Source organism: Lissotriton helveticus, chromosome 8 (genome assembly GCF_964261635.1).
Source record: "Lissotriton helveticus chromosome 8, aLisHel1.1, whole genome shotgun sequence".
NCBI lineage: Eukaryota > Metazoa > Chordata > Amphibia > Caudata > Salamandridae > Lissotriton > Lissotriton helveticus.
In genome coordinates this window covers 71,796,073-71,808,781 of record NC_136069.1, presented here as the reverse complement: position 1 = coordinate 71,808,781, position 12,709 = coordinate 71,796,073, and the positions used below count along the sequence as shown (strand labels likewise).

The following is a 12,709-nucleotide window of genomic DNA, read 5'->3' as shown; positions in this document are numbered from 1 at the left end:
CTGGTCCAAGGGATGTTGGTAGTATTTGAGCCTCATGGGAGGGTCCTGGAACAATGACGTTGACAATGACGTTGGCGCCCCGTTAGTCCTTTGGGCGGTTGTGGGTCTGAACAACCGGGGGCTTGCCTTGCTACGCTCCGCCCTGAAAGGGGCATGAGTAATAAGGGACCAATGTGTTGTGTGAGCCGTTAAGGGGATCATCCCTATAAGGGTAGCGCTGATTGGGTTTTCCACAGTGCTTGGCTCATCAGGCAAGCAGGGCAGCATAGTTTGGTGCAGCTGCCTGCCCTTGCATCGCCCGTAAGATAACCCACCGTATTTGCATACTTTTGTATGGAATAAACCTGCAGCAATATTTTCTCCAAACAAAAAAGTTGTGTATTTATTCATGCATGCCTATTCTGCTGTGGTGTGGGTGGGGTCTTGCACCTATAATGGAACTATTCGTGCCACGGGTCTCTCCGAGAGTTGAGGCTGCACACAACGCTGGCCCCCTGGGTGCAGAAGCGGTGTGTGCAATCCAGCGCCTTAAAGTAGAGTCTCTGCCGAGCAGGCACTCGTGGTAAATGTGCCAGGACTGTGAATCATTCTGGCGCTGGGGGGCATGCGATTGCAGGCTGTCGAGTTAGCCTGTGCTGTGGAAGAGCCCCTGGTAGTAGGGTGGTGCCCCTGAGATCATGGAGAAGGCTGCCAGCGAGTCGCAAAGTCAAAGAGTCAAACCCTTCTGAGTGTTGTGGAGAAATACTGCTCCTGATTATTCCTGCAGAACCTGAGGTATTGGGTCATGTTATGAGCTCGTGCTGTGCAATGGAGCCGAGCGTAAACCGCACGCTTCAGTGCTGCTCGCAGCCGCCTGCCTGGAGGCTGGCCCGTGCGTAAACACAAACCAGAATGAGTAATCCGAGCCAGCAGGTTATGTAATAACAAAACCGCAGTGTCTGGCAAAGTGAGAGTACAAGCCTGCTGTCTCCACCGCCAGAACACGCCTGAGGGCAAGGACAGAACAAAACAATGCACAACCTTTCACACACCAGCAGATTCGTTCTTTCTCAGTTCATCTGGGCCTGGTGAAGGACACGTGCGCCTTTGCGCAGCAGGAGCGCCCAGCCGAGTCCCCTCAAGAGGGTTGAATGGCTTCAGGCTGTTAATCTGGAGGACTGAATTGGGAGGAGAGCCTGGCATGGCCCTCCAGCCATCGCCCTCCTGAAGCCCGGGCGCGTCGAGATGGATGCATCACACCCTCTGCCACATCTTGCTGTTTCCTGGAGTTTACCTGTTGTGATTCACTGTTCTTCCACCGCAAGTTTGCCTGGGTTTCATTCAATTTCTTCACTTTGACAATCCGAGCATGGGTAAAAAAAAATCATCCTCCGCTGAGACCTTGTTTCATTGCCCTCTGGCACCTTTAGCGCCTGCACTTCGCACTGCTTGTGACCGGGGTGCTGCTCCGTACACCTCATGTTTGTTCACAAGGCTCTCTCTGATATTCACTGTAATCGAGAAGCTTAATTTTCTGTCTTTTTTTAAATCAATTTTTTAAAATTAATTTTTGATGTTGGATACAGGATTAAATAAATACAAAATACGCTACATTAAGGTAGTATACAGAGCTTGAGTGTTGCATTAAGAGTACCTTAGTATATGAGACCCAGGCTCAGGAGAGCAATAAGTAAAGTGAACTGCAAAATTAGTGATGAAGGAAAGCATTGGTGTTGGCGTGGCAGATGGAGTAAGCGGTGGTCGCAATCCGTTGAGGCTCCAGCCTGCGCCTGATATCCTGATTTGATCCGGACTCCGCATCTGCCAGCGACTCCTGGCAGTGCTGTGTTGCTGCCGGAGGTGTTGCAGAGCGTTCGCAGATGGGCCCGGTGGCTGCTGCGTTCCTGGCTCTGCTGTGACCTTCGCGATCTACGGGGGACTAGAGCAGGCAGTGGCTCAGTGAGCCTCACAATTTGTGGCAAGTGGAGTGGACCCTGCTGAACCCCCGGGCGAAGACTGAGAGCGTTGGCGGGCCTACAAGATAAGTCGGACCGGAGACAGTTGGTCCAAGACCTGGAACACCCTCCCCATCCACCTATGGCAGACCCAAGATCTGTTGACCTTCAGAAGGCTCCTCGAGCAGTAGCAGCTCCCCCAGCGCCTTGAGACCCTCACGGGTAAGTAGTGCGCTTTATAAATGACATGATTGATTGATTGGTGGCACGGGCCGCCCTGTTGGGTGTTGCTTCTGGTAAGGGTGGGTGCAAACACCAGTTGCCTCATTAGGTATGGCTTTTGGCATCTGTTCATGCCCGAGGGGCAACAGTGGAAAGCAACCCCCCCCCTTTTTTTTTTAACCTCCTCCTACAGGGCCGACACACCGTGCCGAATCAGAGAGGGCAAGGAGACCGTCGCTGGTGACCCCTCTCAACTCCCTACATATTGTAGGCGTGGGAGAGCGGCGCACCAATTAGATCTGCGTACATGGACTTCACTCCTGCACACCTTACTGAAATCAAGATAATGTATCTCTGTAAAATTAAAAAATATAACATAGATACAGTGATAACGCTATTGTATTAGAATAATAAACAGTATTTTTCTACTTGCATGTCTCTGTGTGTTGTGGTATGTGCCTTTCACCTTGATTGTATTTAGAAATAGTTGGCCTTGAGTTTTTTTTTAATTCAGTGATATCATCTCTGCCTTGGGCATGTTATCTTGTAGCAGAGGACCCCTCTTTTTTTCTACATTATACAACCCAGAGGAAGACATTTGAACCAGCTAAGCCGAGTCTGAAGGTTATGAGCGTTAAATATATGCCCCTGTTCCCGGCCAAGCTCAAAATACCCTACCAGGGGGAAACGCTGTTCTTCAGTCACCTCCATAGAGTGGCTGGATGAGCCCCCCCCCCCCCTCCCCCTGCCGGCAGCATGTTAGCTGTCTAAGATGTGGAGGTGTAGGGGGGCACGGGTCAGTCTCATCTCAGCAGGGGAGATGTAGGGCACCGTGGAGGTGCCTACAGAAGGACATTGAACCGTAATATGGGGGTGATCAAATGCCTCTGACGGGGAACGGGGCAAACCATTTCTTCAGCAGACCAATGATCACCTGCCAAGGTTCATACTTCTGGGCCACGCGAAGGGGTGTTTGATGATTTAACTGTTAGAGCAAAAACCCCAAACTAAACCTATAAGTTTGTTACAAAGAGCATGCATTTCTATTCCAACCCAGACATAATGTACATGTGTCTCCCAGATCACTATAGTCATCTAACATTTGGTGCATGAAGACCAAAACCGCTTTATGCCCGGCAGAAGCACTCGGCACTGCCTACGTAGACTCCATGTTGCCCTCTCAACTGGACGAACTCCAAGAGCCGGCAGACCTCCTCCAGGTTGACTATGAAAAAGCCTTTTATACTGTCCATTGGCCATTTCTCTTCCACATACTTAGAAGAATGAACTTTGCTCTAGATTTCTCTCCATGATAAAGGCCCTATACGACTCCCCAAGCACTAGAGTTCGCGTGAACGGGATGCTCTCTTCCTCCTTTCCCATACAATGCAGTACTTGCCAGGGATGCCCCGGTGCCCCTTCTGCTCGCCCTCGTGATTGAACCACTAGCACGCTGGATCAGTGTGGACGCCCAGCTGAAGGGCTTCCTCTGGACCTCTTGCCATGAGAATAGAGTGGTGCTTTAAGTGGACAATATAATTTTATACCTGCAGTCCCGCAGATGACTTTACCCTGCATAATATGGATACTGGACATCTGGGACGATGAAGCAGGGCTACGGATCAACTGGGAGAGGTCTCGATACATGCACCTGACTGGTCAGATCCCTGACCCTATGCTGGATAGAAGACTAAGAGTTACACATGGGCCAGTCTAGTATCTAGGCAACACTATCTTCCGGGTCCCACAGATATCCTGGGAGTATGGACAGATCTGGTCTCCTAGGCTACTCTTCCGCTTAATCTCCTAGGGCACATCGCTCTCTAAGAGGTGACAGTCCTTCCCAGGTTCCTTTATGTGCTTCAGAACTACCCCAACACTTTCCCCCATCATTTTTCCAGATCTGCAGCCCATGACTACAAAGTTTTCTGTGGGAAGTAAGATGCCCAGAGCGTCATTCTAAATGCACTGCCACACAATTTGAGGGAGGACTATGGACCCACGTCTTCGTTTCTACTACTGGACGGCACACATTGTGCCGTGCGACTGGGAGTCTGGTTGTTTGGGAATCGTAACGACGACTCCAGGTGACTAGAACTAGCCATGCTTGAGAGATGGGGGGAGACCGGAACTCCTGTATGGGAACCGCTTTCTGGCCTCCCTTCCACAGGTCTCTTAATCCCGTTTTGGTGCTGGCGCGTGCCTTGACACACATCGGATGGCTAGAGGAATTCACTGCTCAGATCCCCTGTGGGAGGTAACTTGGCTAGCACAGGTGACCATGCCAAAGGGCTTCTGGGGCTGGGATTTTATTGGAATTTTAACATATGGACTCATATGGGACCGTGACTACATCTTCTCCTTTGATCATCTCAAGATGGAGGGGGAATCCCGACTTCAACTCACTAGAGGCGAAGCTGTTGACAGGCCCCCTAGGTCAACAGGAGATTTACTCTTTTTAGAAGTCCCCGTTACTCAATGACTTGGACCCCTTGGTGAACCTCTGTGCTGGGAGCTAGATGGGGGCGAGCTTAATGATGACTGGCAAAGCCAAAATGGCAGCAGGGGGTCTCAGTCATACCCTCTGATCTCAGGCCTGTACAGTCTCACTATTTCCACAGGTTATATTATGGCCCGGACAAGCTGTGTAAAATGGAGCGAGTGAGAACACCATTCTCTACATGATGCGGCGACCCCGACGGGTCATTTTTTCATGTCCTATGGTCATGCCCCATCAATGTGAACTAGTCCTAGATTAATGCCCTAATTACCCAACTACTGCAAGCCCCTGTTGAGCTGAATCCTAAGGTGGCACCTCTGGCGAACATGGAGGGACCGACCTTGAGATCGCTCGCGGGAATTGGTTAACTCATTGCCAAAGGAGACGATGACTGACAATGGCCTTCCCCAGACCCTTGTCCAATAGCTCTGTGGCGCAGGGCAATGAACTTTTGCGGAAAAGCTGAGAAAAAAATACATAAAATACGTAAATAGCGGGGGCGCACCACAAAATACCTTAAAATGTAGGGCCTGGGGCACGTAGTCTACATATTCACCCAAACGTGAAGAATCTTGCGGAGCCCTCCCTTCGCCTTCTCTATCTTGATTGCAGGTACAAATAGAATGTATTACTTGATATGATTGTAACTGCTGATGCCACAGGCGGCTACTGCATGACTTTGTTTTGGTGTATTTTACATATATCACAAAATTCAATAAACATCTATTCAAATATATAAAAGTTAAACATTGGGAAAAGAACCGAAAATAAGATATTTGCAAAAGCCAATGGAAAAGTACAGCCTGTTGAACATCTACTTTTGATTAGTTGTTCCAGACTTTGACACATCATTGTTCTTTGCCTTGTGTTGTGTAAATCACTGTTACTTAGGAGGCTTAGGAGGCCATGTTGGCAGTCCAGCTTTTGATGGATGTCTTGTGCTTGATTTTCCGGTACCTTGGGATTGCCGCTTGTCGTGGTTAGACTTTTCTGAACCCCGCAGGACTGGTCCGCGGTGTATATTTTAAGTCCTCAAGGATGACCGCCAATGGCTGTAGCGTAAAGTTGTGCTCACTTGAGTCTTCATCGCTCATAGGCAGTGGTCCCTCCCCACACTCAACAATGGTAATACACAGCATCTGCATATATACCATATATTGAATTTGTTTGGGTCTTTTTGTAGCACTGGTATATTTCATAGGGACCGGTGAAATAAGTTTCGTATTTATGTAAATAACATCCCAATGAGAGCCTCTGCAGAGGTTTTTCTTTGCTTATTGTTTACTAAGCAACCACTACATGAAAGCTAAATAAAAACCGCACCACTGAAATTGCAATCGAGGCACATTGTTAACTGAACATTGCAGCAGAAGCTTGAAGCAAGAGCTTAGCTACCGCCCATTGTTAGTTTCACAGCGTGTTTGTGAAAACAAACAAAACATGAATATTGTAAATGCAGTCGGTGCTAATGGCTAGGTGAACACAGCAGGAGTAGTTTCACACATTCCCGAGCATGACTGTTGTGTACTGTGTCAAATGTCTATTTATGAATGTTGAGTAGTCTTATTTTAACCATTGTTGACACTAACTGGCTGTGAGTAGCTTCAACAATCTGATTTATATAGCCAGAATGTTTATTTAAAAAAAAAGCAAATCATGTCTTACCTGTTTTTTATTTTAAAAAAATTCTATTTATTATATATATATATATATATATATATATATATATATATATATATATATATATATATATATATATATATATATATATATAAAAAAAATAATTTATAAATTAAAAAAAAGATTAAATACTTTTCTCTTATTTTTCTGCAGACAGTCCAACATTATAGTCAGTATTTGCTCACTGTTTTTTTCTTTAATAACTTTCAGTTTGACAGTTTTGTTTTCATGCACACTGCATTGAATGAAATGTGATATAAAAATACAGAACAGGCAAGTGTTGTAATATTTACCTATATTGCTATATCAGTGACATGTATGACCTCTACGTTAGTACTGGATCATCAGGGCTGTCACTCATTGCTCTACAGATTCCAGCCCGGATTTCCACACGGGTCCCCATACTTTGCATTCCTTGGGGGGCCGGATTCTTGCAGTTTAGTTCGAAGCTGCCCAGCAGCGTTCCTAAAGGCTGTTGGCACACATGAGGGATATTTGTCGCCCAGCCCACTGGAGACTCTTTGTAGCGACCTCTGAAGGATGAAGGGCTGAGTGAAGCCAGAAGGACTGAACCTGGTACTTCAGGGGTAAACACACATTTTCCTGTACCACCACACCTGGCGTGTAGGCCAGGAGAGCCAGTTAAATGTGAATAAGGGGCTCAGTTGCCACCCCAATAAATAAATACTGTGTACGTGTGTGAAGGGCAGCAGTCCAATTAGAAGAAAAGTTTTGCTTCAAGGATAGTAAGAAGGTTTATGTCGAGTGGAATATATATATATATATATTTTAATTTCTGTAATGTATAAATAAATAATCTGCTATAGTGAGTTCCCGGTCTCCGCACTGCAGCTCGGCCCTGCAGACTGCACTGAGCGGCTAGGCAGGGACATCTTAAGGATTTTTGGGGCCCTGGGCCAAACGTATTTTGGGGGCCCCTGTTCGGAACAGCTTTGAATTGATGATCCAGTTTCAGCTCTTTCATGCCCTCTTTGGCCAGGTCACTGAAAGTGCACAGGCACACTCGTCCAAATTCTAAATGTTTACATCTAATAATTGGGGATAGTGAGGTGTGTTTTCGATGCGTAACACAGAAGAGGCTCACTAATACTACTGCAAATAATCTCTGTGACCTATGAATACGTGAGGTCTTGCTTTGATCTGAAAGAATGAAACATAAACACATTTCTCTGCAAAATGTCTGTTTCAAATACCTTTCTCCTTTCATTTATTTTGAATATGGGTGAGTGCGAGAGTCTATTACAATCTGTTTTAAGAATTTTTCAAGGTCATCAGGGAAAGACTCTGCTGGTACAGAGCTGGGTCTATCAGGGGGCCCCCTTGAAAGGCTGGGGCCCTATGGCAGAGCCCACTTTGCCCGTTCGGCTAAGCCTGGCCACAGAGCATCAGGGGACGCCACAGATGGTCCTTTCAGCCAGTATTTCCCTTCACTGCGGGGTGTTTTCCCCCGTGTGCGGCGGGGAGGGGGGGCCGCGCGCAGCGCCGCTGTGCTTGTGACGAGCTCAGCTCGTCATGAGGCACAGTGGAGCTGCACTCGTGACGAGCTGAGCTCGTCACAGCCACACCCGTTTTGGAACGTTCAGCTCAGTGGGGAAATTTTCCCCGCGTGTGAACGTTCCAACGGCCGTGACGAGCTCAGCTCGTCATGAGTGCAGCTCAACCATGCCTCATGACGAGCTGAGCTCGTCATGAGCACCCAACGGGTGATTATAGATTGAAACTAGAGATGGTAATTGTGCAAAGTATCTCAAAATGTAAACTAAAGTAAGAGCACAGTACTAGCAGCCTTCTGTTTGGTTCTCTCCTGGTAGATTTGCTGAAGACATCTTGGCTTGAGGTCCATCAATAAAGAAGCTGTGGCTCGGATTGGGTGTCAGTGGACCAGGGCGCGGTCATGTCTGTCATCGTGGACCCCAACGCGGTGCAGGAGATGGACGAAGAGTGGGAGTCTGAGGCGGCCACGAGCGGTGACACTGGCCTGGATGAGGAGGAAGAGGATGACGGAGAACCTAAAATCTGCCGGGTCTGCGGTGACCGGGCCACGGGCTACCACTTCAACGCAATGACGTGCGAAGGGTGCAAGGGCTTCTTCAGGTACTGGTGACTTCTCCTGACTTGGCCTTCATCCTCCTGCTCTGTTCACTTCAAGTAGAGGGCACCTCAAGGCACTTTGTGGCTTCTAGAACAGCATGAGGTTGCAACAGTGTGACAGCAAACCATTTGTGTCCCGAATATTGCAATTTATGTTCACTATGCTGCCAAAATAATGTTTTAAACCAGAAAAGTGCCAGTATTTGCCCTGATTCTGCCTTAGAGGCCCCACATGCTGCAACAAAGTTTAGTTTATTAAAAAATTGCTAAGTTAATTAAACCCATTGCAATAAAAGTTACACAGGATATAAATACAAGAATACATGATGAGCATAAAATTAACAAATTTAAAAATTAAGTCTTTGCATTCAAATTTAAAAGTATTTAGTTATAAAAAAAGAAGGTGGAAATCAGTGATTTAGTAAACAAGAAGCGTTACTATAGTGTATTAGATGTTATTGCGTGGGTTAATGTCACATAGAAAGGGAAAGCAGTTTGTTTTTAAACTTTGGATTTGGCCGTGTTTACAGCACCTGCTGCAACAAGTTTTTTTCAGATTAGCAGCTTCAGTCATTGTGCAAAAATCTAACCTGTGAGTGCCTCATATCATGCTGTTTTTGTCCAGAATAGTGATACGCCCATTTTGCTATGACTTTCAGTATGCCACCGGTGTCCAGATAAGTGCTGAATACATATTGTTGTGATATAATCTGATAATGTGCCCACGCTACGCCACGCTTATCCAAAGAAGTGCAGACACTCGATAGTGGTGTTACAGTAGTGCTCACATTATTATTATTATTATGCGTACTTATATAGCGCTCGATTACCCGTAGGCATCTCGGCGCTTGCCTTGGGAACCCGTCCTGGCTTTTCCCCTGTGAGATACCCGTACTGGGCATCCCCAAGGTGAAAGCCAGGCATCCCGCCGCGAGGGGGCCGTAGTGGAGATTAAGCAGCTAATGCCCAGAGCTGCAGAGTGTGAACCCGTGATTCGAGTAGGCACCGAAACGAGAATTATCGAGTCCGTGGATATTTGGGCTCAAGACCCTGCCGCGTCGGGAATTGAACCCTGGTCCCGGGTCTGACCTCTGCTTCAGGGTCTGCCTCTTCTAACCAGTGAGCCACACTTCTCCACACATGCCAGGGTGTTGGAGTCTGCAGAAGAGGCTCCTGCGTGAGCAGGATTTCACTAAAAGTACCATACCAACAACTAAATGTTGGCTTGGGGAAACTATGCCAATATGCACTAGTGAAATAAAAAGGAGGTTTAAGTGGAGATGGCACAATACACCCCGACAGCACCTGCCAGAGCCTGGACCACGGGCTCTTTAAGAAAGACGCATTCAAAAGAACAGATGTAAGCATAGCATTCTACATTAAGACCCAACCCAAAACTCTCCAGAGCACGGACACAATACAAAACACAAAGGGTAACCATGCAAAAGAAAAACAGCAAATCTATAGGGGAATATATTACATTCGTAACAACTAGAGAGGAAGGGAACAGAGTTGGCGCTGCTATCCCCCTCAAGGTAATTCAAAAGAAACAACAAAGGAGCGTCTAAAGACTTTGAGAAGAGAGCACACATGTTAGCACTCAGTCTCAGTCGGCTGTGAAGGAGACCTTTTAAGGTTGTTTGGAAGGCCCTCACTCACCAACCTGGTTGGTGACATGCTTCATCATTGGGCCCCACCAGGAGTGGCCGCGTGCCACCCTAGTGTGCTACAACACCAGGTTACTGCGGAGCTGGGTTTTTTGTGAAGTGTGATGTGTAGAGTGATTTAAAAATGTGCCAATTGTGTCAAAGAAAGTAATTTTAATAGTTTTGCCAATTGGAAATAAGTAAAAGCAGTGGTGTGGGATAAAGGACCAAAATTACAAGTCCAGATTTATCCTGTGTTGTTGGTCAACATGTTTCTGCCTCAAAGATAGTGGTATATCGGGCATTCGTCAGGACCAGTGAAGTGAATAAAAATGTTATTAGACCCCGATGGTATGGTGCGCTAAGGCCCACCCTAGCCTGGGGTATAAGTGTTAAAAGAGAAATATCAAAAAACACTTGTCTCAAGATTCCGGTAAATAGGAGTGGAACCGAGTTTATTAGAAAGTGCTAATCGTTCAAGCACCATGGGTCTCAGGAGGGGGTGAAAGCAATTAGGCACACCGCCCTCAGTGCTAGTCACCCGTTCGGTACCTAGATGAACCCTCAAATGGCAGGACCCCGAGGATTCCCTCACAGCCGACTGAGACTGTGAGTGCTATTACATGCGTGCTCTCTTCTCAAAGCCTTTTGATTCTCCTTTGTTGTTTCTTTTGAATATATCACATTGTCACAAAATCTTTCACTTGGTTAGGCAGATAATGTTCTCTCCAAGGACATTTCTTCTCAGTTATGTTTCCACTCCCAATATTTTCACTTCCAATCTAGGGCACTTCTTTAAAGTCACACAGACCAAACGTCCACACACCACATCAACTTTGTTTTTGGCATGGCCACCAGCTTTTCATCCATTGGCCACAACAGTGTGCTCTTTCACCCTCATTACAAACACAGGTGCTCAGAATTTGTTTTTGTGAACTAAAATGGATTTCCTAACCCTTCTTCAATCTCCCACGGTCACTGTTGTACCATGCTTGCTGTCAGAAGAGTACGGTTCTTGCAGATGTCGGTCACTTTCCTCAACTTGTCAAATGTAATGTCCCCATGATCTATCCATCTCTAGTCAACATAGAACATTGAACCCCAGCCCTAATGCAAACAAAAGGGGATCTCCCATTACTCAAATGTGGCATGGCCCTCCTTGCCCACAGCATGTCCTTCAAGGCTTGCCTCCAACCCACACACTGACCAAAGCAAGCTGCAGGCAGTCCTTAACAGCCCACTTGACTTGCTTCACTAACTAACCTTACTCAAGGATGATGCAATGAAGGCCTGATACCTTTGATCTTGCAGACTCCAAAAAAAACCTTTCTTTCGAACAGTCATCTGAGTGCCATTGTCTGTTTCCAGTTAGTTGGGAAATCGCCTCTCCAAACCCCCTACTGAATACTTCATTGAGGAATTCAATCATGGCACAAGTTCTGACATCAAAACACACAAGATAATGGACGGAATATTGCACATTGGCAAAACATTCACCCCCAGTCACAGATCTGGGTTTATCCATCATTATTTTGATCACCACGCGACCCCAGTTCAGACATGGCCATATGCAAATCAGTCTTGACCCTGTGCCTCATGGGAACAGTCCAGCCCGAACTGCCAAGCCATGTCTTCCCAGGACCGGAATCAAGCATCCTAGGACCGGGTTCTGCATCCACAAATTTAATTTCTGGTCATTAAGACATAAAATCAACAAGTACGAGGTCATATATAGGTGCTTCTCCCAATACACCAAAGGGTCTTGAAATGTCAAAAATGTCCTGTAGTCCCGCTACAGGAGAGATAGATGTGGAATGCTTTACATGGAATTTGTCATTTAAAATGCAAAAACTGCAATCTTTTACATATTTTCCACAACCTTATTGATCCCAGACCACCAAAAATCGTGTCTTACTCTAAGATTCTTCCTCATGGGCAAGCTCTAGCACCTTAGCCCAAAGGATTCCCGTATAACCAACAGTCCGGGGTATCTGAATCATTTGATATCACAAGACCACTTGTCAGAAATCTGACCAAATAATGCAACTTTCGAGTTCAAATTAATGACGAAGACCGTCCTTCCTGCACAAATCAAATCACTTCCTTCTAAATTAAATAGTCTAAAGCCTCCCTTCACTCATCCTCCTCCACTTTTGTTCCTTGAGTACACTGTCTAACGCAGACAGCACTTGACTCACAACACAGACAAATTCTAACTCCTCACATTTGACATCCAAGAATGCAAGACGCCAGCATACAACACACAAAAAATTTGTAGCAAACTTTTACTAGGGACATGTCACATCATACTGATATTGCCACTACCCTGTTCACGGAAGAAGTCCGCCAAGGGCTTGTGGTAGGTACGTAACTTGAACCTTCGGTTCCCCACCTATGTTCTAAAATGCAGCGTTCCCCATCCTAGTGCTAATTGTCTCCTTTTTGATGGTAGACTCTGCCCCTGCAGAATGCTGTAAGTGAATGCAATAATTTCCTCTGACATCGCTTCTCATTTGAAGCAACCGTGCATCTAGCACTTGATGACTGACATCTGTCATAATATTGGTAACTTCTTCTGTGTTGCAAAGTTTAGGAGGCTGTGCATCAACAATATC

At 46.4% G+C, this 12,709-nt stretch overlaps 1 protein-coding gene across 3 annotated transcripts in view; it reads left to right on the top strand.

Moving 5' to 3' along the window:
* Positions 1-12,709, top strand: part of NR1I2 (nuclear receptor subfamily 1 group I member 2) — a 363,371-nt gene that overhangs the window by 188,305 nt on the left and 162,357 nt on the right. For 2 of the 3 annotated variants that reach the window (XM_078656650.1, XM_078656652.1), the window contains one exon: positions 8,169-8,451. In XM_078656650.1, coding sequence (XP_078512776.1) covers positions 8,252-8,451 — 200 coding nt within the window. In that variant the 5' untranslated portion in view covers positions 8,169-8,251. Of the gene's footprint in view, positions 1-1,066; positions 2,157-8,168; positions 8,452-12,709 lie in introns of those variants that run through there. The other variant, XM_078656653.1, reaches the window with a different exon arrangement.